Consider the following 25,635-nt stretch of genomic DNA (forward strand, 5'->3'; position numbering starts at 1 on the left):
ACCATGAAGAGAGTTTAAAATGTGTTGTGTTGACACCTTTCAACCCTGCAAGGAAAAGCAAAACAAAGGATTCTTATCTGTATTAGAAAGCAAATTATAATACAGAATTTATTTTTTTTAAGATTTTATTTATTTATTTGACAGAGATCACAAGTAGGCAGAGAGGCAGGCAGAGAGAGGGGGAAGCAGCTCCCTGCTAAGCAGAGAGCCCCATGCGGGGCTTGATCCCAGGACTCTGAGATCATGACCTGAGGCGAAGGCAGAGGCTTTAACCCACTGACCCACTCAGGCACCCCTGTAATACAGAATTTAGACACAGGCGAGAGATGAATTGGAAGAGAGAGAAAGGCTAGAGCTCATCTGCGGGAAGATTCAGGTAGCCAGGAATCTTTCCCTACCGGTCATCTAGTCACGAATCTTTCCCTACCAGGCAGTATCTCCCCTGCCCCAACACACACAGAGGCAAAAAGAAGTCCAGTAGCGAGATAGATTTGAGAGAGGCCTATTATAAAACTTTGCACTTCACATTAAATACAGCTGTCCCCGGCTGATGCTCAGAATACCGCCCTGCAGCTCACACACAGGACAAACTGGGTGAGCAAGTCTCCCACCCTCCAGAAGCCACAGAATCCTAGAAAGGAACAGAAACAGGTACACTAGCGGAACTAAAGCATTGCTCTGACATCTGAGAGTAAGGGAAGAGTTAGGAGGGAAAAAAAGGACAGAGCTAGAGAGAAAGAAAGAGGAATTTTCAAAGTCGAGCAACTTGGAGCTATTTAGTGAGGAGTCAGTCCTCTCTGGCCAGGTGGGCGACAGCATCCTGATTGTAATTCCCCCAGCTCAGTAAAATCAACGGGATCTGACTTTGGGCAAGGCACTCATCCTTTATTATACTCATCTGTGAAAAGAAAACTCATTGCTTGCGATGTTTAAATGAAGTGACAGATCAAGGGAAACTGATAATTCTCAGCTTGTGCTACATGGTTTGGTAGGTGCTAAGATCCCTCAGGATGCTGAATCCTCACCATGAAGTAGATGTCACTGTTCCCATTTTATAGATGAGGAATAGGACGCCTCAGACCATGTTCGCAAAGCTTCTTAGAAATTGAGTTTGGTTAAAAAAAAAAAAGAAATTGGGTTTGGTTAATTATGTTCCCCACACTATGAAAGAAAGCAAAAGAGCGTGGAGTACATTTTACCAATAGTCCCATCCTAAATTAAAACAGTTTGGTCATCTTGGCAAAATCTAAACAAATGACCTAAATAGCTATCCAGGCGAGTGATCTCTATCATTACTGCCATTTAAAATCTTTCTAAATTCTAATAGTGACCCAAGACAAAGCTAGTGACGTGATACGTATAAAAATAGGATAGCACATGTGAACCTGAGCTCAAGGAAATATACCAAGTTGTAGAGAGTGGTAATTTCTGGATGACGGAGTTATGGGCACTTTTAATTCTCTCCTGGAAAATACAGAAAAGTATATCATTTTCCCCTTGTTATATACTACTCTACATTTTTCCGTTTTTATAGTAAAAATATTTTAACTTTATTTTTAAAAAGGTGGGTACTTTGAAGAGAACTTCTCAAGCTATATAACAAGTTTCAATACCATAAAAAGACCTATTTCCAGAAAATTCTGAGTGGGTCATTGTCTTCTTGGGGGAAAAACAAGATAAGACAGAAAAAATAAAGCACCAAACCACCCTCTTCTGTCAATAAGGACTCTCTCATTCTAATGGAGCTGATTTATTTCAAGGAGATATTGGGCCCATCATCTTAGAGCTGAGGTACACAAAACATGGGTCCAAACCTCTTAACTTCCAGATTAAGAGAAAAGTGATTTGCTGTTGCGTATTCTCAAGACTTAATGTCTTTTTTAAAAAATTTATTTGACAGAGAGAGAGATCACAAGTAGGCGGCGGGGGGGTGGGGAGGTAGGCTCCCTGCCAAGCAGAGAGCCCAGCCCGATGTGGGGCTCCATCCCAGGACCCTGTGATCATGACCTGAGCCAAAGGCAGAGGCTTTAACCCACTGAGCCACCCAGGCGCCCCAGGACTTAATATCTTATTTGAAGTTTTTCCTGCTGACAGTTTGATTCTATTTTAACTCCCAAGGCATCAGCTTTACTTGAAGATCAAAATTATTTCCCCCAAAGGAGAGTTATGGTCTGTTTCTTTCCCCTTTTTACTGATTTGACTTACTAATCGTTTGAAATTGTCTTTGGAAAATTTATTTTTGGTTGGGTACTAAGTAGCCAAACTCATGTTTTTGAATTCACTCAGTTAAACTACTGCATTACACTGTAATAATTATGGGCTAAATACTAAAAACTAGGCCCTACTCCTTCTTTCCCTTAGGAAAGCACTGGGAAAGCACCATATTTCGTTTATCAGTCTTATATTTAAAAGTGTAGTTGCAGTTTTTGTAGTTGTTTCCTTATTAAGGCTAGATTTGAATGATGTGATCATTGAATAGTATCTTGAATTTTTTTTTTATTTTAAGGATGATCTTATTGCGAATGATAATGGATATTCTGGAAAACCAGAGGGGGAGAAACACCTAACAACAGTAAAATCTGTTTCTCATCCTTTTACATATGTTAATTTTTCAAATAAATTGGGAGAAGAAATAAATATAAATGAGTTTCAAGTTCAAGGAATTTTCTTCTCTTTTTATTTACTGGTATAGTGAGGAAAGTCTGGGTTTGTAAAAATGAAAGCTAAGAAATCCTAGTAATTTTTTACAGAACATTGCAACATGATTCATCATAGTATTTCTTTGTATAATAGGCTTTCAAAAGATTTTAAAATAATAATAATAGCTTATATTCGAAGAGCTTTTTTTTTGTTGTTTGTGAAGTGCTTCTACGTACAGTATTTAATTCCATCCTCTCTAAAACCCTGAGACTTGTCATTTTCTGTTACATTTGAGAAATTGCGACTCTTGGAGATTATGCAAGTGGCTTTTAAAAGGTCAGGTGGTGCTTTCTATGTAACTAGTTTGATTCTTGTGTAGCCTCACTGAGCATGTGGGTCACATGAAGACATGCTTTTGGAAAACGTGTTTTTATTAACTGCTTTAAAGGGTCTCTGGTACCACAGATTATTTGTGGAGACACCAACAAGCATGGTTTCAGCTAAGGGGAAATTTCCTTCCCCTATGATGCTTAAAAATGGGGTGAAGTGAAAAAAAGTGAATCACCCTGCTGATTATCTATGTTATGGGTTGGCAGACTGTGCCTCACAGACCAAATCCCCACTACCTGTTTTTGTGAATAAAGTTTTATTGGAACACAGCCATGTTCATTCATTTAATGTATTGTATATGGCTGCTTTTGCACTGCAGTGGTAGAGTTGAGTAGTTGGGATACAGACTGTGACCTGCAAAGCCCAGAGTATTTACTCTTTGTAAATTCTTTATAGAAAATGGTTGCCACCCCTCAGTCTACATGATACTGAAAAACAGCCTTGAAAGATTTTGATGAAAATATTTAACTTTCAGCTATATTTAGACAATCTCTCAAAAAAAAAGAAAGGAAAAACCCTGCATTTGGAGTAATTGATTGAGTCTTGCAGAATTCCAAGAAGAATGGTAGTTTGTTTCTTTCTTTTTTTTAAAGATTTTATTTATTTGACAGAGATCACAAGTGGGCAGAGAGGCAAGCAGAGAGAGAGAGAGAGAAGGAAGCAGGCTCCCTGTGGAGCAGAGAGCCCGGTGTGGGACTCGATCCCAGGATCCTGAGATCATGACCTGAGCTGAAGGCAGAGGCTTAACCCACTGAGCCACCCAGGTGCCCCGAATGGTAGTTTGTTTCTTATCAGTTTTCTTTATCAGTAGTGGCAAGTAGGGGAAGTCTTAGGACCATACACACATTTATTAAACACCTACTATATGTAAAACTCTGTGCTGAGATAAATTTATTAATTGGGAAAAACAGTGGATTGAGAGGGTGGCCACTTGGGCTTCAGGGCCACCTTTGTCATTAGCCATTCTGGAACCTTTTATAATCCCTGTTGGTAGACCTTGAAGTTTCAGCTTGTCAACAGTTCAGTACGTGCTTCCTGTTTCATACAGCACCCTCCTCAGCATCAAGAGACTGGCTTTCTCCTCTGAACCTTTGTTTTCATCCATTCACCTCTTAGCCTGTGCTGGTGTTTGGTAGTTTGTTTAGTCTTTAAAAATTCTAAGTTTGATTTTATTATTCAGGTAAAACATATTTGTTGTTGAAAGGACCAAGAGCAGAAAACAGACACAATTAAAAAATTTTTAAAAAACCTAATTTGACTGCCTAAAAAAAATTTTTACCCTTTTGTTGTATATCCTTACTTATATTTTTATAGCAGTAAGCTGGTAAACTATCTCTTGGGGGAAAAAGCCCTGGATTGCGGAATTTCCTCGTTTCTGTGATATAAATATTCCCGTCATGGCCTATTTCAAGCTACCAGTTTTTTAACAACTGGCTCAGGATTCCTAACTATTTAACAGTCTCTTGAGTCAGTATGAGTCAAATTAAGCACTCCAGTGTTTATATGTATGTGTGATTTATATGTTTTTATATATGTGACTTTAATAAAAAATTGAATTTTCTATATGTATTATAATGTATTCCTTTCACTTACCAAATATAGTAAACATTTTTATATATTAGTAGATGTATGTCTGTACCATCAATTTTAAGCATTGGGTAATACTTCATTGACTATATATATTATGATTTATTTAATTATTGTTTTATTTTGGAGCCCTTAGATTATTCCCAGAATTTTGCTATTGCAAATAATGCTATGATTCAAATCTTTGCAGTAGGCTTTCTGAGTTAATATATGAGAAATATTTTGTAAACTGAAAGTGCTATATAAATATTAATTGTGTTCATTAGTATCCTCATTGTGTATATGGACCCTTTTCCATTTAGATTATGAGCACCTCTGTGAACGAGGCAGGTGTACCCCAGCTGTCTTTGCATTTCCCACAGCACTGGCAAAGTCCATCTGCATTCACCACATATTTGAGAATTAAGATGATGGTCAATTTATTCTGTCTTGTACTCCTTGTTGCATGAAGTTGCTAGGCCTCAAATAGTTCTTGTAGATTTGAGGGTTTTCTCAGAGAAAAGTCAGTTGCATTAGCTGAACTTGAACTCATAACCTGTACTTCATTATTTTCAGTTGAACAGATTGGCCCAGGCTGTTTTACCTGTTTTTATGTATTATATCAAAGTGTCTTTGACCCCATTGAACAAAATGTACCAGACAAACCTGTCTTCCTCACCTTATCTCTCTTTCTCTTACATACACACATACACTGCCACATACCTTCTTCCTCCCAGGAAGAAACGAACAAAGACAGCAGTCACAAAATATGTCCACTTTGTATTCATCAGAGAGACTCTTGCATTTCCTTTCTTACATCAAGTTTTATTATTTAAAATCATAAATGTATTCTTGTTGCCATAGTGGCCTCAGGTAAGAGTACAAAGTTAATAACTTTCAATAAAATAGATGAAGCCATAAAACCTTCTGGCAGCATTATAAGGTTATTATAAAAATGCACGTTGGGAGAAAAAACATCTTTTGACAATTTTAAACCTAAGGCCATGAGCATTTTTCTTATTTCTAAGAAAAACCCATTTTCTCCCAGCATTTTATTATGAAGCTTTTCAAACATACAGAAGACAACTTGAAAGAATTTTACAGTGCTCACCGCCTAGGTTCTATAGTTAACATTTTGTTTCATACGTGTTTCCGTCCTTTGACTGACCCCTCAATCCGTGTGTGTGAGTGTGTGTGCGCGCACGCGCGATTCAAACTAAATCACGCACATCAGCACTCTTCTTCCCTTTAGTATCCCTATCATTGCCTAGAGAGGAAAATCTAACTTTAAAAGCCGGGTACTCTGTTATTCTAGAAAGGTGACTGGTTAAGTCTCCATCTCTGGGGCAAGTTTATTCATAAGTAAGACATAGCTGACAGACCTCCAGACAGGACTGACTCTAGTCATGTCCCGTAAGGGTTTATGAGAGCAGAGAGCTAGGTAGTATATTGTGGTCTTATAGGCGAGTGCTAGATGGCAAGCCGCTCTGTGCTAGGGGCTCTCCCAACCATAGCTGCTGCTTTAGCTGAGGTGATATGGGGCATCTACTGGATGTGGAAATATATATGTGTGTGTGTGTGTATGTGTGTGTGTATATATATATATATATATATGCCTACATGTATCAGTACACACACAAACATACACACCCTTTTACTGTATTATTGCCATAACAGTGTGGCCAAGTAGGTATTATCTCTGCTTTATAACTGAGGGAAAGGGTTCAAGGGTTAAATGACTTGCCCAGGGCTGCACAGCTAGTAAGTGTCTTGAAGGGAAACTGAACATTCTTCTCTGACTCTGCAGTGTGAACCGCTTCCCATTCCCTACTCCGTTTCCTGGCCTCGGTGGCCTTTGGTGTCATCTCTCAATTAGATTCACAGTCATTTCCAGCCGACCTGCTGGAGGGCCACAAGAGGATTCACTTCATGCTCAGAACACCTCGGAGTGGATGATTTGAGAGAAGCGGCTGTAGTCCAGAGTGGCCAAGTCAAAGCTTTGAGAATCAGGCTCATAAGTGTAAGCAGAGACAGAATCCCATCTGTCTCTGATTACCCTGACTTGCTGATTTGTTTGCAGGTGTTTTGAAGTCTTCTGCATCTATTGTCAATCAGGCCACATCGAAGAGCCTTATGTCAGCATCACCAAGAAGCGACAGATGCCAAAGAATGGCTTCTCAGAAGAAGTAGAGAAGGAGGTGGGCCAGGCAGAAGGCAAGCTCTTCACGCACCGGTCTGCGTTCAGCCGCGCGTCCGTGATCCAGGCCTTCCTGGGCTCAGCCCCGCAGCTCACCCTGCAACTGTACATAAGCGCCCTGCAGCAGGACGTCACTGTTGGAAGATGTATGTATATTTTTCATTTCTGCCTCCATTCTGGGGTCAAAGCAGGGAGTCGAACATCAGGTTTCTTTTGTTTCATGTGAAATTCATTCATATGGGCCTTCCGTTCGGAGTCTGCATTCCAGTTACTAAACTGAAAGCTTAAAGTAACAACAGTGTTTATTTTGCTTTATGAATCTGCAGTTTGTGCAGGCGGCTCAGAAGGGTTCACCAGAGCTTTGCTGTACATCAACTGGGGTGGCTCGAAGATGGGCTAGAATCCATGGAAGGCTCCTTCCCGCGCATTGCTTACGGCTGATGCTAGCTGTTGCTGAGTGCCTCTGATCTTCTCTATTTCCTCTCTCTACGTGGGCTAGTTGGGGCTTCCTCCCAGCGTGGTGGCTGCTCTCAAGGGTAGTGTCCTGGGAGCGAAAAAGGGCAGGTGGAAGAGTATCACCTTTTGTGAACCAGCCTCAGAAGTCACGTGACATTATTTCTGCTCTGTTTTCTTTGTTGAAACAGTCAAAAATCCCATGAAGGTTCAAAGGAAAGGGAGGGGAGGAAAGCTCTGACTCTTGACGGGGAATGGCAGAGTCCTAGAAATTCATTGCCATGACCATTTTGGAAAAAACAGCTTGCCATTGGCTGAAAATACACCTTTCAGAAGCTGGGTCTCTTTGGATTGTGCCTCCGTCGTTCAGTGGTAGGTCTAAACCAGCTGAGAGCCTTGGTTGTAATGGGTTCTTTGTCACGAATGATGGAATCAAGAGTACTCTCCTGTCTTCTTGAAGTTCTAATAGGTAGCTCAGCTTTTAAATGAACACAGTTGTCTAACCGGTAGACTGTTCTTACATCATCAAGTTGAGAGCAGGTTTTGCTTAAGCCAGATTTAAAAAAACAAAAACAAAAACAACAACAAAAAAAACCCCTCTACATGCCTAAGACACAAGTGAAAAACCTTTATATGAGGCGAGGAAATAACTCCTCCGAAATGTTACAGGTAAAGGAAAACCACAGATTCTGCTAAGTTTTACTCTATAGGTAAGCAAAAATGAGTTAAAAGCCTTCAGCTGAAAGAATACATATTTAAGATAACACTGAAAATGGAATTAAAAAAATAAATCACTCTTAATGAATGTTACTCCCCTCAGTATTCTCTTCTTTCTGCCTAGGCTAGATTTTACCCTCTGGGCTCACTAGTAAAATGGCTTAATTTACGGCAGGGTCACAGGGTATTTGCACGGCAGAGCTCATTCAGGTTATCTCAGAGTGACTATGATTCTTAAGATATGTCACGATGGTAAGTTGAGGTCTTGATCCTTGGTCCACTAATGTTTATGTGAAATGCCTCCCACAGCCCCAGGCAGACATTAGGTGCTCAATAAATGTAGCAGTATCCTTGTTTTCTAAGGGCTTGTAACCGGCATGGGCACTGACCAAGGGGAGTCCTCTGCATGCCACTCTACCCTTTGCCCAGTTCTTGGTGTTTCCATGTGACAGGGACACAGCAAGAGAGCAGAAGTGGTGATAGCCCATTTGATTTTGGCCAGTTGATCCAATCTTTTCCCTCAAGTTTTTTGAAAATGAAGATCGTCTTTGTTGACCTAAATGAAGAAGCAAGGTCAAAAATCCTAAAAAGAGATGAGTTTATTTGGGAATAGCGGAGAAATTGTAATTTGGGACCCACAAACGAGAGGAAGCTGCAGGCAAGTCCGCTGAAGGTTGCGGGTAGGCCGTCCTTCGGGGCGGGGAATGCAAAGAGGGGAGAGTTCAGTTGGAATCTGTTGGAAACAAGTAGAGACCAGCCTCAAAAATTCCCCGAGCAGACAAAACCAGTCCAGTCTTAGAAACAAAGCTCAACTCCGCTCATTTTGCGAGACAGGCAACCTGGGTCATTTCTTGTTCATGCCTCTGGGAAACCATAAGCAAAGCTTTCCAAGTTGATATGAAGCAACCTCTGATTACTTCCCTATCATTAAGAAAATCACAGTATTATCAGTTTTGTTGTAAATCAGACACTATGAGAAAGCAGTCTCTCGTCCTTAAGTTTTGTTTTCCTTAGGGCACAGGAGTGTGATTTTCCATTTCATGTCCTCTGGTTCTATTTTAGATTGAAGTCCTTTCACATTTTGCCCTTTTCATCAAGCTCTTTCACAGAACACATTGGTGATCAGTTATGTCCTTCAGGCATATTGACATTTTTGTCAAAATATAGTTCTCTGTAGGTGGATTGTATAGTTTGTCCCATGGAGCTAAGGAGGGTTTTCCTCAGGTGTCTCTTCCCTTGGAGCAGAGGACCATCCTCAGTCATCTTTCCTCACAGAGCTGAGGAGGACCCCATCCTCAAGTGTCTTGTCCCATGGAGGAGGGAAATGATAAGGAATATCAATGACCTCATTTGAACAATAAGAGGATTGAAAAATGAATCATCTTAGGTATGTCCCTTTAAGGTGGATGTGGATGGCTTAGTTTCCATGATTATTTGAGTTTCAAGAAAAGCTTTTCAAAGGAAAAGAATTTTATTTTATACATACATTTGGGAAGAAGATATTGGCTTATTAATACAAAACAGAAGAAATTTAATTCAAATTAAAAAGATTAAACTGAGGACCAAAAGCCCAGTGGTAGCTAGTGATTGAAAAGCACTTCTCAATCAGTTTCCCTCCTCTTCTAGGAGTAGGACACTGGTTGCCCCTGCTGGGCAGTGAGGAGGTTTAGGGCCCTGCAGTTTTAAAGAACTACTTCGACAAGGCTATGGATTTGGGTCTGCCGATATGCAAAACCTTGGACGGAAGCATTGAAAGGTGGATATAACTTTAGAGAGATTGCAAATTGTTTTTTTGTTTTGTTTTGTTTAATTTTTGCTACTTCAACCCAAGGAAGAAAGGCTCTGGTGAAAGCGTGCCCCAAACTTTTTCTGCCCACTATAGGGTTATATGTAGGTTTCCAGCCATAATTATAACCTTCCCAGTTCCAACGTGTTCTTTTAAGTTGATAGGACAAAGACCCTACATTAGATATAAAAGCAGAAGAAGAAAGGATTTTTCCTATTTTGGTATCAGGGGTAAGGCAACAATCCCTCCACATCCCTTTCAGTTGAGGGATAGTATAGAATATGTTTCTTCCACATAAAAATAAGTACCCGTTCTCTTCTAAGGATAAGGCATAATTGGGTCCTTTTGTCCACATTCTTTCCCTTGGAATGAAAGAAACAATCTCATAATCAGAAATGTAATCATTATTATACAGAGCACATTATAATCTGTTTTACTAGCATTGTGGGAATGATTATGTGAGCACTTTAAATTTTTATGGATCTGAAGTAACAAATGAGCTGATCTAGTATAAGTTAAGATTTTGGTTGAGGTCTGGGAGATCTCTAGGAAAAAAGTAAGTTTAACTAAGTTTCCATGTTTACCAGATATTGGTCAGTCCCCAGTGAAGTACCATTGAATGGGAGCACATTAGCTTCCCATTTCCAGTCTTACTGCATTCCTGTTGCCCTGCCACAGGGAATAGAATCTTCTGGATTCCAATAGGGAGTGAATTCATGTTCATCTAGGTCATATAAAATAGTATAGTTACAAATATTTATGGGGAGATACCCTAGAGTTTTGCCATTTCCATCATTTTTTTTTTAAAAAGGATTTTTGGGTAAGAGTCCAGCCCTGAGTGAGAGTATTGCATTATGAGTGTGTGTGTGTTGGCGGGGGGGAGACCCAATGGAAAACCATAATATTTTGTGCCAGTTTTCCAGGAGGGAAGATGTGTGGTTTCAAAGGTACCAAAGGAAGATCCTACACCTTTGCCAGGTAGATTCATTATCGTGCATATTTCCTCTAGCACAAACCCAGAAATCAGTAAGTTTAGCAGAATCAGAGAGTTTTTGTAAGGCAGAGCTAAAAGGATGCATTAAAGCTAAAGTAAAGGATAGTAGGAAAACTAGGGAAGAAACAATTGAAGACCTGAATGGCAAGATGAAACACAGAGTGAGAAGAGAAAACATACTTAATACAGGCCTGGTCCATACATCTTGGGTACGCTGTCTACTTCCGATGCCATCTGCTTCAGTTCCTGGAAATTTTCATTGTTCGGTCACCAGATGGTGTGCTGGTCCATTCAGATTTGGGGGGGGGGGCTTTTTTCCTGATGAGACACATGAATCCAGCAATCTATTCCTTGAAGTTTGGCTGCTCAGAGGTTAATCACACCTGGTAGGGGCCTTTCCAGTGAGGGTGAAGAGAGTCTGTTTGGAGATGTCTTTTCCAATAGTTGAAATGTCCAGACTGTAAGGTGTGATGTTTGATGTCTTGGTTTCCCAGGAGCTCAGTATGGAAAGATTGTTCTACCAGAGTGTGATTATTTTCTATGGACTTGATCAGGCCTTTGCAAAACGGAAGTACATCTCCCCACCCCTCCACCCTCTTATTAGTTGTAGGTCAAAAGAAGTGGGGGCTGAGCACATTGGCCATTCTATAATTATTTCAAAAGCCAAAAGTTTATGCATCCTGAACAGAGTAGATCTAAGGGTTAGAAGAACCAGTGGTAATGCTTTCGGCCACGGTATTTGGAAGATATCAACTGATATAGCTATTTGAGTTTAGTAATTCCATTTGTACTTGACCAGTCCTGAAGACTGAGGATGGTAACGCACAGCTGCTGAACTGGCCAGGAAGCATAGACTTGCCGAAGTATTTGACCCCTATAATGGGTTCCTCAATCACTGTGAAGGTCAAAGTGGAGTCCTCAAGGGGAAATAACCTTTTCTAGTAGGAATTTAGGTACAGAAGAAGCAGTTGCCTAGCTACATGGGAAAGCTGCAGTTCAATCTGAAAACATGCAAACCGTTACGAGAATGTTCTTCTGCCCAGTAGATGGGAGCAATCGTATGAAGTCCATTTGCCAAATCTGAGTGGTCCATGGGGCGAATCAAAATATCTGGGCCAATAGGTTTCCCTGAGTTAAATTTAGAGCATATAGAGCAAGGAAGATAAGTGCTTTTTGCGCCCTTGTTGGCGTTTCCCCACCAATATTGATTAATGAATGTTATTTTATCAGTTAATCAATGATTTAACTCACATATGGTAGTTAATATGAAAGTTTTAAATTTTCTGGCAGGACTGGTTTGTTATCGGGCCCAACCATTTCTGTCTTCATGACACCAGCAGCCTTTAGATTTCCAATTCTGTTTTTCCTTTTCAGGGGCCAGTTGTTGTATTACCCTAGCTAATTCTCTTGGGTTGTCACTAGAGGAAGCAGTTTTCTGGACCATCACAGAGGTTTGGTCTTTGGATCCCGTAAGAGTGGCATTTTCGCAGAGACATCAGCAAGGTGGCTTTCTTTGGCTTCCAGAGAGTCAGACTTAAAATGATCAGGGACTTTAATAATAGCCAGGGGTCCTGGCAGGAGTATAGCATCAAATAAATTTTGGACGTAAGTAACATTTTAAATTTGGTCTCTGTTGGACTTGCACCCGAGGGCAGGTGTTCTCAAAGAGGCGGCTCAGGTGCTGGTGGTTGCCCAGGGCCCTCTGCACGGGCTCTGGGGTGATGCACGTCTTGTGGTTGCTGCGGGCCTCCTGGCCCACCAGCTCCAGGATGTTGACTGTCAGGTACTTGAGAATGCCAGTGAGGAAGACAGGTGTGCCTGAGCTCAGGCAGTGGATTTAGTGAACTTTTTTTTTTAAAAGATTTTATTTATTTATTTGACAGAGATCACAAGTAGGCAGAGAGACAGGCAGAGAGAGAGGAGGAAGCAGGCTCCCTGCTGAGCAGAGAGCCTGATGTGGGGCTCAATCCCAGGACCTTGGGATCATGACCTGAGCCAAAGGCAGAGGCTTTAACCCACTCAGCCACCCAGGCGCCCCAGTGACCTTTTTTTCAGTAGGAGGTCCATGTGGCTAATGGGGAGCTGTAGCTTGTTGCCTGATATCATCAGGGAAAGCACCAACAGGAACCCAACAATTAGAAACATAAGTGGGCACCTGGGTGGCTTAGTCTGTTAAGCGGCTGCCTTCGGCTCAGATCATGATCCCAGGGTCCTGGGATGTAGCCCTGCATCGGGCTCTGCTCAGTGGGGAGCCTGCTTTTCCCTCCCCCGCTGCTTGTGCTCTCTAGCTCTCTGTCAAATAAATAAATAAATAAAATCTTTTTTTTTTACAAAAAGAAACATAGAGTAGACAATAAGGGTGCTGACAAATCTCTAGGAACTCTGCATACAGCATAGAATGAAATATTGACATTCATAATATTTTCCCTATTCGACTTTAATCTATGGAAGGCTGAACACCTCTTTTGATTTGACTTTTTCTTATGCAACTAATCAAACTAACATAGCAAGTTGAGCTATTTTTTTCTAATTTTTTACGAGGTAAAAGAACAAATCTTATTTACTTCTTAGGGACCTCAGTTTTGAGTACAAAGGTGTTGTTAAGGTTTATTTCATCTTTCACTTTGGATTCAGTGTTGTAAGGTAAAAATTGAAAATTTCTCAGGAGATTTGAGAATTAAGTATATGGGTGATTGTAGCTTGGCTATTTATTAAATAAAGTAACAATACAATATTTAAATAAACATACAGAAATCACTAACACGTTTTTAAATGCAGGTTTCTTTTATTTTAAAGGGAATAATAAAAAAAAGGGAATAATCAAGGGCATGATAAAGTCATAAGAAAGTGTTACTGTGGTGAGATACGGAATCTCTGCTATTTGGACAGATTATGTAGAAGCAAAGTGGGAGCCTCAATAATGACCCTGAAGATAGTCAGGTTCTAATCCCTAAAACTGTGAATGACATCGGTGGGCCCTTAATGTAATCACAAGTATCCTTATAAGAGAGAGGCAGGAGGAGTTTTGATGACAGAGGAAGAAGGTAATGTGAGGATTGCTGGCTTTGAAGCTGAAGGAAAGGGCCACCAGCCAAGAAATGCAAGGAATCTAGCTCTAGAGCCTAGAAAAGGCCATGAAAGGGATTCTCTCCTCTAGGGCCTCTGAAGGGAGCAGGGCCCTACTGACACCTTTATTTTATTTTATTATTTAAAAAAAAGATTTTATTTATTTATTAGAGAGAGAGAGATCACAAGTAGGCAGAGAGGCAGGCAGAGGGGGAAGGGGAAGCAGACCCCCCGCTGAGCAGACAGCCCTATGTGGGGCTCAATCCCAGGACCCCGAGATCATGACCTGAGCCAAAGGAAGAAGCTTAACCCACTGAGCCACCCAGGTGCCACTGACACCTTGATTTTAGCCGAGGGAAGCTGATTTCAGACTTCTGTCTTCCAGAACTGTTAAGAGAACAGATGTGTATTGTTTTAAGTTCCAAGTTTGTGGTTATTTGTTATAGCAGCCATAGGAAATTCTATAACAAGTGATTTTACTTCAGACAGAAAAATTTTCTTTTTGGTACTTAATTTTAAAAAAAGATACATGACCATTTTCATTATCTTGAGACTTGTAGTAGAGTCTCAGTCACATGTAGTCTCATTCATATTTATTACTTATAAGTTTTTATTTTTTTATTTTTTATAAAAATTTTTTATTATATTTTTTAATTTTATTTATTTATTTTTATTTATTTATTTGACAGACAGAGATCACAAGGAGGCAGAGAGAGAGGAAGGAAAGCAGGCTCCCTGCTGAGCAGAGAGCCTGATGCAGGGCTCGATCCCAGGACCCTGGGATCATGACCTGAGCTGAAGGCAGAGGCTTTAACACACTGAGCCACCCAGGCGCCCCTACTTATAAGTTTTAAGCACTTGCATTTCACAGAGGAAACTGGCGGGGGGGTGTGTAGATAATTGTGAATTTCTGTCATTTTAGCAGAGTTCGTGAATACAGTCAGCCTAGCTTTTATTCAGCTACATAGTTCCCTTATACGTTTAACAATATGGCAGAAATGAATACATTCATCTATAAACCCAAAGATTTAGCCTCTTCGTAGCATATACAAATAAGAAGCAAAAGTATATAAACTAAAATTATGCTTAGTAATGAATGTTTTAGTATTCTTACTTAGAAATGACCTAGGTGTCCATTCTGTGTCTAATGTTTCATAATATCGGTCAAAGGTCTGCAGTTATCCAAAGATTTTGGAAACACTTTCAAGGTGACATACTACAAAACCTCATTACTGTGGAAATACAAGTTTGTCAGAACAATGATTCAATTTGCTTAAACATAAATTGATATTTTTGTAATCTTAAACATTCTGTAGGTAATTCTAGCCCATGTGATTATAAACCTATGTAAGTTCAGCAAAACTATACCCAAGAGGCATAAAAATGTATGCTTGTATTATATTTCACAAAAATACATATCAGAGAAATCAGTTGTTTTCATTAAACCCCAAATATTATACTAGTTGAAATTGTCAAAGATTTACATAAATTCCATATAAATTTGAATTCTTAAAATACATTTTTAAAGTCTAGCACATTTAAAATATTTGATTTCTGTATTTTAGGAAATTTTTGTTATATTCCGTTTATGTAAGCAATTACTTATCTACATATACCAATGAGAACAGAGGTCCTTTAAATTAAGAAAGAGACTTTATAATCTAATATATTAATACCATCTTAAGGTAAGAAAATGTCACACATTCACACAATCAGTGGTGAAGGCATTTCTGAATTACAGATATAGAAACATACAGCAATGGAGAAACAGTTCAATTTTATAATTTTAACCATGGATCAAGAGTAAATACAGAAACAAAATCTTCCCAGTCCAGATTTCAAAAAGCTGTTTCCCTCCCAAAGGGCATGAAATTCTGAATTGATTTAAGCTTAAAAATAGACTAATAAACAAAAAGACTGACAAACCAGATTCTCTGTTGCCTCTCACCCAGCAGGGGCTGGCTCTTTAAACCATGAGTCCATGTAAAGAGATCTCCAGATGGTCAGATCCTCAAACCAAATTCCCATCCATTTCTGCCAGCCATGGGGAATAACTTAATGGCCATAAATGAACAAAAACAAAACAGAAATACATTAGTATAGAGGCAATTTTTTAAAAAGATTTTATTTATTTATTTGACAGAGATCACAGGTAGGCAGAGAGGCAGGCAGAGAGAGGAGGAAGCAGACTCCCTGCTGAGCAGAGAGCCTGATGCAGGGCTCTATTCCAGGACCCCAGGATCATGACCTGAGCTGAAGGCAGAGGCTTTAACCCACTGAGCCACCCAGGCACCCCTAGAGGCAATTTTTTAAAAGACAGAAAAAGGCAGAGTGAACACAGTTCTGTTGGCACTTTGGCTTCAGCTAAGAGAACCAAGAAAAGACACTCCTGGGCTTTAACTCTACATGAAGTACATTCTCCATGAACCATTTACCTGCCTATCAGGCATCTCATTGTGAGTTTCAAAGCTGTGAAAAGATACTTTTCAAAAGGTAAAATCATGTGTCACTTATATAGATATGGATACATGTTAAAAGATTTTATTACTGGGGCACCTGGGTGGCTCAGTGGGTTGGAGCCTCTGCCTTCAGCTCAGGTCGTGATCTCAGGGTCCTGGGATCGAGCCCCAAGTCGGGGGTCTCTGCTCGGCAGGGAGCCTGCTTCCCTTCCTCTCTCTCTGCCTGCCTCTCTGCCTGCTTGTGATCTCTCTCTGTCAAATAAATGAATAAAATTTAAAAAAAAAGATTTTATTACTTACGAAGGAGTGGACAGGTGTTAAAAACCACTTAAAAAGAGAACAAAGGGATGTTGATTAGGAACATTGAAATAAAGATATCCTTGGGAATAAAACTGGTTTTTTGCACTGTGGGAGGGGAGACCATTGAACCGCCACTGGACCACATGCTTTGCATGCTTATCAGTGACCTGACAGCCTGTATCCTGGAGCTGGCAAGCAACAAGGCCCGTGACCTTTGCCTCGCAATATGTGGAGTGAGCAGTGCCAGACCTTGAGCTTTACTACTTCCTTAGGGATGGGACAATCTGTCTAATTAATGATATGTCCCAATTCAGGAAGAATTGCTCATGCTGGTGTTCTAGAGCCTGGCGAGGGCCCTCATGGCCTTATCCACTGGCCGGTCCCCTCACAGTTGAGGGAGCCCCATGCTACTGCCATCAGCAAGTGCTATTAAAGGATTTGACTCCACGGGTATGCTTCTGCCTCTTCTCAGTTTCTGTCATTTTGAGTTGGAAGTGTCTGTCAGGCATCATCATAGTTTGAAGATTTAGTTTGCAAGCAAGAATGGATGTATAGCCAGGAAAGCTAAATCTGGGGCCCACAGCAGGCTCTTGGATACTCTGAGCCACTTTGCCTTGGCCCTCTCGATTTTAGCGCAGCTGTGGGTAAGAGTGCCACATGCATTGCCAGCATCCCACATCAACCATGAGTCCCAGCACACACTGTGGTATTTCTCTTTTTCTGCTTCCAGGTTTTCTCCTATGCCAGAGAACGCAGCTCAGATATAGGTGAGAAGTAGGGGGAACACTGTGGGGCCACCTGCAAACTAAAGGAGATGGTAGTCAACGGATATAGCCTCAGCCTCTGTCCTTAAGAGAGATAATTTGGGGTCCAAACTGTATAGTCCTCTGTGGATCGCCAGAGACAATGAGCCCTGGTTGCCACGGTGGTAGCTGGCTTCATTTAGTCTTTATTAGCCCTGCTGCCTTCACTCCTTCACTTCGCTTCCCAGGCTTACATCCCAGATGATCCACGTGCATCCAAATGCTTGCCTCAGGCTCTGCTGTTTGAGAGTAGTCATCTGAGTTGGTAATTTGAACCAAAGCAGGCCAGGCATGTGCAGCTGTGGAAAAGGCCACTAGAGTCCTCCAGGGTACAAGTTCTATCAGAGGCTGCAGAAGAACCGAGGGGCAGGTGTGTTTGAGGTTTGTACGAGAGAATGAATGAAGTCATACAGCAAAGATTCTTAGGGGGATGGGGGGAAATAGAGGTTCATTTGATATGAGTTCTTGATAAGAATTTAAAAAAAAACAGTCGTAGTAGTTCTTAGACAAGTGAGTTGAATGGGTAGAAAGTGGTGGTTTAGCATACAATGTTTCCGGAAGTGGTCTCAGAGATGCTTCTAATTCATCCCTCCTGTTTCATTTCTGCTGTATCTGGGGAAAGGCTGAAGAGGCTATGGTTCACTGGTCTAATTTTGTAATACGGTTCTTTGAACTTTGGTAACCTAACATAATTGCCTTCATTTTAATCAGGTCACTTCCCAGAGATGTGCCTTGGCTGGACACGTTGTCTAGCTTCAGGGAAAAACTTCCTTAATATATCACCTATTTCCAGGGCCAGCTGTGTTTTATGAGCTAATCTAAAGATAACAGTTATAATTCATACATTCTTAGAGACATGTGGAAGGAATATTGAAGGATAACTCTGTGTGTGTGTGTGTGTGTGTGTGTGTGTGTGTGGTGCTTTATATAAGTTTATACGTTTCTGCCACATCTCAGTTTTGTGCATGTGTATACACACTCACATACTCATATGCACATATGTACACACATACACAAAATCGAAAGCTTCAAAAGGAGTCTCAAAGAAAACACCAAAATGTTAGTTTTCTTGAGACAGTGAGGTTATGGGTTATTTTTTCTTCTTTCCAGTTATCTGTGTTTTTCATGCTTCCTGAATGAATGCTTATTAGTTTTGGTTGGAGATGGGGAGAGTGGTCAGGCCTGATCTACTGGTCTAGCCATGCATCTTTGTCTTACTCATCTGTGCAGTTTTGTACTTATGGGTTCTCAATATATAGTCAATGAATGATGAAAACTAAAGAGCAGGGCAATTGTATTAATTTCAGTTTTATAGACGAAAAGGCAGAGTGTATCACTTAAAACATTGCAATTGCAAATGAAAGAAGTCCCGACTAAAAGTGGCTTAAAAATAAATAAAAATAGGGGCACCTGGGTGGCTCAGTGGATTAAAGCCTCTGCCTTCGGCTCGGGTCATGATCCCAGGGTCCTGGGATCGAGCCCCGCATCGGGATCTCTGCTCAGCAGGGAGCCTGCTTCCTTCTCTCTCTCTGCCTGCCTCTCTGCCTACTTGTGATCTCTGTCTGTCAAATAAATAAAATCTTTTAAAAAAATTCTTTTTAAAAATAAATAAATAAATAAAAATATAAAAATTAAAAATATATGTAATGTAATATATATCACCTCACCTAATACATTCAGAGGCAGAGTGATCCCATGGTTGGCTGATTACTGGCATGACGGTGTCATCAAGGACCTGGGGATCTTCCATCTGTGTGTCTGTTTCCCCTCGTGATTGCAAGAGGACTGTGTATTTATAGTATACTGCTGCATCGTAAACCACCACAAAACTTAGTGACTTAAAATAATGACAGTCATTTCTTTTGCCCATGAACTTATAATCTGGGCAGACCTCTGCAGGGTCAGCTTATCTCTGCTCCTTGTGGTATCAGCTGGAGCAGCTTGACTGAAGGCTGGAGAATCCCCTTCCAAGGTGGCTTAGTCATGTGGCTGGCAGTTTGGTACTCCGCTATTGCTTGCTTAGCTGGCGTTGAGGGCCCGAGGCCTTTTCCATGCGGGCTTCTCCTTTGCTCCCTCACAGCATGGCAGCTAGGTCTTAAGAATGACTATTCTAAAAGACATGCAGTGGAAGTTTTCTGTTTCTTAATATGTTCGCCCAGAAACTGGCAATCATTTTTGCCATTTATCAGTTACCAGACCTCAGGTTCAAAAAGAGGAGACACAGACTCTACTTCTCAATGGGAAGAGTATCAGAGAATTTGGGTGCCGTGTTTTAAAACATGTACAGATTGTTATAGATCTAGACATCACATGTAGGCATGACCCAAGTCAGGGAGAAGAGACAGGTTTCTTGCTGTGTGTCTTTCTTTATTGGGGAGGAACACCTTTTCTTTTCTTTTTTTTAAAAGATTTTATTTATTTATTTGACACAGAGAGAGAGTTCACAAGTAGGCAGAGAAGCAGGCGGGGGGGGGGGGGGGAAGCAGGCCCCCCACTGAGCAGAGAGCCCGATGTGGGTCTCGATCCCAGGACCCTGAGACCATGACCCTAGCCGAAGGCAGAGGCCTAACCCACTGAGCCACCTGGGCAACCCAGAACTCCTTTTCATTCAGCAGAATTCTTGGGTTTCACTGGGCAGACGTAGGTCAGGCTAAACCAGTCCCTAGCCACAGTACTGGAGTTACAGATGCCTCTAAGGTATAGAAGCCTTTGTCCCTGAAGAGCAGCTGGGTGGGGTCTGGAATGGATAGACCAACTTCATCTACTGAACCCTGTGAATACAGCATGCAAATATCATTTTTTTTTTCCATTTGCAACACAAAATTGTAGGAGGCTGGCCTACACAACTCTTGATTTACTCCAGGGGCCAAAACTGTGAGCATCTTCCTTGAACATGTGGGAGGGTTAGCCTGTAATCAGAATTAGAGTTCTGCCTACAAGGAAGAATGGAGGAAGGGTACCAGTTAAGTGGAAGGCCCATCGTATGGGCAGCACCAAGGTTCAGGAAGTTTAAGGGCCCAAAGCCAAGACTGAAACCCAGGATTTTGGATGCTTGGCCCATTGCTAGTCTTTTAGCCAACACTGCTTCTCATGGAGATGGAGAATGTTAAGAGGTAGCAAGGATTTAAGAGGTCATCATGTCTGACTTTGTACTCTATGTAGAAATCTCGTCTTTGGTGTCCCTTAAAGGTGGTCCACCAGCCTCTGCTTGGTTATGTTTGGCAGCAGAACTCTCAGTCCTCAAAAGGCACCATTCCATGGATAAAACTTCCTTGTTAGTATGTTCTTCGTTGTATAATAAGTTAAGTGGGACTTTTCCTTTTCCCCCAGAAGACAACAGGGCCAGGAGCTGAATGTGCCACATAAAGAAGAAAAAAAAAAAAAGCCACTAAGAATTGGTCAGATTCCTTTCTTCAAGATTATCCAAGTGTGACAAACCAGTCCTACCACAATCTGCCCCCACATCCCCACCCTCAGATTCTATCAGGAAATACCTTTGGGAAGGGATGAGAGAATAAGGGCTTCTATAATATATGTGGTAAGAAGCCACTCTCACTCTTTCCCTCCCAGAAACCACCTAAAGTGGAATTTCAAGATGCAGAGTGCTCACAACATGGGTAGTGGCGAAACACTTCGTTTTGTGCCTTCTCAGCTGGGAACCCACAGGCCTACCCCACTGCTGGTCTCCTGAAATAGTTCAGGGTGTATACCCTGGAGTCTGGGAGTATTCACAAGCGTAAAGACTGAGACCTGATTATGATTTGTAGATTTTTGAAGGTGGGAGACTTGAGGGAATAGCCCCTGGGGTGAGTAGAGACCAAGGTACCATATGCCAAGAAAGGGGACAAGAGGGCTCCTTGATAGACACTAGCTGTTGTAAGTGGCCCAGACCACCTAACACATTTATTGTTGCTCATTAGGGTACAGGTCAAGTGGGCAGTTCTGGTCTGGGCCAGCCAGGCGCATCTTGGGTCATTTGGGACTGACTGATCGAGGATGGCTGCCCTCGGAATGGCTCACAGGGGCTGTACTCTCTGTTTCAAGGCTTGGGGAGGAGTCAGACCATGGAGAGCTGTAGAGCCCCTTGTGGTCTGGGCTCAGAACTTGGACACCGTCACTTCTTCCACATTCTCTTTCCACAGAGCACAGCTGAGAGGAGATTGGGGGCAAAAATAAATCCCTTCCACGATAATACCCCACCAAGCTGACACTACTAAGTAGAGATTTTTTCGTAGAAATCAGCCTCCTCTAATCTTCAGCCTCATGGTTAGACCTGGGGTTTTTTTTTCCCACTAAAGCAGCACTAACACATTTACTCACCCTTACTTCATGGCAGACCTCCAAATAGTCACAACTATCTCGTCTCCTTTTTCATTTCCATTCTCCAGATCTTCCATTCATTTCTCTAATGGAATGCCTTGTAGCCATCAAGGTTGCTGTACTCAACAGAAAATCTGGCTTGTCACTTCCTTTCTTAAAACACAGCATTCATAATCGCACGTGATGTTGCAGACTTATTTTGGCAAAAACTGATAGCAGTGGGACTATGTTTTATTTTATGTTTTGGCTTTAATCTGAACTCTGTGGTTTTATTTATGTGCCCAAATGATTTAGCTTCAGAAGGAGCTGAATAATACAGTTGGTTTATGTGGATGGATATAAATTCTCCCTCCCTCTGTTTTTTTTTTTTTTTTTTAGTCATACTGAGAGTGGCTAAGCCAAGATTTACCCATCTATACCTGTACAGTGTATTTTTAAATATATAAAGGTAGGGCTTGATGTTCTTTCTTGTTCTATTTCCTTTTCTTGGATTCACGCCCAGGGTATCAGCCTGTTGAGATCATTTTGAATCACGATTCTCTTGTTTTCCCAGTTTTGTCCCAGGTATATGTGTATGTCTTCAGTAGTTGACAAGAATGTGAGATTAGCACACCCAAAGCCACAAGCCTCAAGCTCCTTGACAAATGCCCTTTAGCCTGAATGGAAGTAGTGAAGAGAATCAGTACGGATTGCTTATCCAGGTGCAAATCCATCTAACTGCACTCATGAGTTTTCTGTGACTTACCCACAAGGATGTCATGAGGGTTTTTTTGGTGTTTTTCTGGCGGCCTGGTAAAAACCACGCAATGTCTACACCATTTGCCCACCTATTAACTGCAGGTATTTTTTTTTTCTTTGTACATTAACTTAAAATATTGGTATTATAAAATATTAAGACATACAGACAGGAATAGAGAATAATATAACAAACACCCACATACCTCCTTGCGTCCTTTATCAGATATTCACACGACATGTTTGCTTCAGAATTATGTTTTTTTTTCTCTTTTAAGAAATAACATATTAGTGTAATTGGGACACCCTGTGACCCTTGTCATGATTTCAGAGTTTAGCATTCTCTTGAGGATTTATAACTTAATTGCATTTGTACTGTGTCCATAAATACCATATATTGATTTTGCAGGGTCTTTAATCTTTAGCATTCTGCAAACATCATCTTGGAATTTGCATTTTTTGCTCCTCATAATTAGTATTTTGAGACCCATGCATGCTGATGAATGTAGTGCTAGTTTATTTTGTGTGTGTGGTTTAGAAGTGTTCTATTGCAGGCGACAATTTTCCGTAAAGGGACAGATGGTAAATATTTTAGATTTTGCAGGCCATCATGGTCTGTGTCACTTACTCTTTGGTTTTGTATGTTTTTCTGACCCTTTAAAAATGTACAAAACCTTCTTAGCTCTTGGGCTGTACAAAAATGGGACCCAGTTTGCCAACCTTTGTTCTACCATATGACTCTAACACTATTTTTCCATCTTCCTTTTGATTTTATATGGCCTCCTAGATCTCAGGTTCTTTTCTGAAGCAGAAGTCACAATGACTGTGTTGCTCACTTCCTTAGGAGGGTAGGAAGACAAGGCAGAAAATGAATTTGAAAGTGCTTTGAAATGTTACAAAGGCTGTTTTATTCCTTTCCCATCTTCTTACTTCCCTTTTCTTTCTTTTCCTTCCCTTTTCCTTCCTTTTTGCTGGCCCAAGTAGGCTCTGGATTAAATTTCCGTGAAGAGATCCGGGAGCTCACTGAGAAGCCTAGATGGTCAAGACACACACATGAAGATCGTGTGAGGCAGCTCGGGTTTGGAGAGGTCTGAGCCCAAACCGTGGAGTATTATATTCTCACTGTAGGCTTCCCCACAGCTCTGGAGCATCGGTGCTGCGAAATTCAGGGGGCATTCTCATTCTGGGCAACCTCAAAGCTGAAACACAGCTGGTACTTTGTTTAAATCCTCTGGGACTACGGTCAGGAGCTTGGGCTCATTGCCTGTTCTACTATTGAATAGTGTAACTGAGCTGACCTCAGAGACCTTTTGTCTCGTAATTTATAAACTGCATCTATCAACACAGGCTTCACGGGAGTGTTGTGAAAATTAAATAAGACAAGCAGAAAACATTGGCATGTGGTACGGGCCATTGGTTAGGATGATCACTAGAGGTTAATTAACTATATTATTAATTGTTTATTTATGGAGGGCCCCCTTTTAGAGAAGCTACACTAGATAGCAAGTCTATAAGTGGTATATGCCTTTTTTTTGGTATAGTATTGGTAACTTGAATGGATTTTAATTTAATGAAAATTTTAACCTTATAAAAGTTGATTCAAATGGGTTTAGATTCTGTGTTTTGGCTCCTTCTCTGGTCTTGAAACAAACAGTGAGAATTAATTTTTCTTCATGGGAAGTTATTGCTAATGAATTTAATTTTTTTAAAAAGATTTTATTAATTTGACAGAGACAGCAAGAGAGGGAACACAAGCAGGTTGAGTGGGACTGGGAGTGGGAAAAGCAGGCTTCCCGCTGAGCAGGGAGCCCCTTGTGGGGCTCGATCCCAGGACCCTGGGACCATGACCTGAGCTGAAGGCAGACGCTTAGCGACTGAACCACTCAGCTGCCCCTGAATTGAATTTCTTTAATAGATAGACACCTATTCAGATTTTTAATCTCATCTTTTGTCACTTTTGGTAAGTTGTATTTTTCCAGCAATTTGTCCATTTCACCTAAGTTACTGAATTTATTGGCGAACGTTGTTAATAATATTTCCTTATATGTTTGATATCTATAGTGATATAGCCCCTCATTTCTGATACTGGTAATTCATATTCTGTCTTTTTTTCCTTGATCGGTCCAGCTAGGAGTTTATCAGTTTTGTTGATTTTTTTCAAAGAACCAACTTTTCTATGTCTATTTTTTTTTAAAGATTTTATTTATTTATTTGACAGATAGAGATCACAAGTAGGCAGAGAGGCAGGCAGAGAGAGAGAGAGGAGGAAGCAGGCTCCCTGCAGAGCAGAGAGCCCGATGTGGGGCTCGATCCCAGGACCCTGGGATCATGACCTGAGCCGAAGGCAGAGGCTTAACCCACTGAGCCACCCAGGCGCCCCTCTATGTCTATTTTTAAAACTATTCTAAAATAAGAAGTTTAATTTGAGAAAAATATGCCTAAATAATAGCATTCCTCATACATTACTGCCAGCACCACCTTAAGCACATGTTTAAAAGCACTTGGCCTGGTGAGAGGCATGTGAACATACTAAAACTTTTCTAGAAAGGTGAATTGAATTCACATTCATGTTTGTTAAGTGTGACATACTCAGTCCTTCCTTGTCCTCTGCTGTCAAAGATCACCCTGATCACTGAGTGGAGGAAAAACAGGTTGGCTAAGGGCTGGAGATTTGCAGATGGGCAAGGGGAACATGTAGAAAGGGTCAGACTAGGGGTGCCTGGGTGGCTCAGTGGGTTAAAGCCTCTGCCTTCGGCTCAGGTCATGATCCCAGGGTCCTGGGATTGAGTCCCGTATCGGGCTCTCTGCTCAGCGGGGAGCCTGCTTCCCCCTCTCTCTCTGCCTGCCTCTCTGCCTACTTGTGATCGCTCTCTCTCTGTGTCAAATAAGTAAATAAAATCTTTTTTTAAGAAAGGCTATTTCTTGTTTTGTCTTTCTTTTTTTCCCTTTATTTTATTTTTATGTTTCTTAAATTCCACATACGAGTGAAATCATGAGGTATCTCTGTCTTTCTCTGACTGACTTATTTCCCTTAGCATGATACTCTCTGGCTCCATCCATGTTGTTGCCAATGGCAAGATTTTGTTCTTTTTTATGGCTGAATAATATGCCATTGTATGTATATAAAAGTCTATTTCTTGGGGCACCTGGGTGGCTCAGTGGGTTAAAGCCTCTGCCTTCGGCTCAGGTCATGATCCCAGGGTCCTGGG

General features: G+C 41.1%; 1 protein-coding gene across 1 annotated transcript in view; it reads left to right on the plus strand.

The window, feature by feature from the left end:
• Window positions 1-25,635, plus strand: part of LOC111150552 (X-linked Kx blood group) — a 42,508-nt gene that overhangs the window by 956 nt on the left and 15,917 nt on the right. The window contains exon 2 of the mRNA XM_022508042.1: window positions 6,677-6,939. Within this exon, the coding sequence (XP_022363750.1) occupies window positions 6,677-6,939 (263 nt within the window). The remainder of the gene's footprint in view (window positions 1-6,676; window positions 6,940-25,635) is intronic.

The sequence above is a fragment of the Enhydra lutris genome, unplaced genomic scaffold, assembly GCF_002288905.1.
Source record: "Enhydra lutris kenyoni isolate GAN:26980312 unplaced genomic scaffold, ASM228890v2 scaffoldscaffold23, whole genome shotgun sequence".
Classification (NCBI taxonomy): Eukaryota; Metazoa; Chordata; class Mammalia; order Carnivora; family Mustelidae; genus Enhydra; species Enhydra lutris.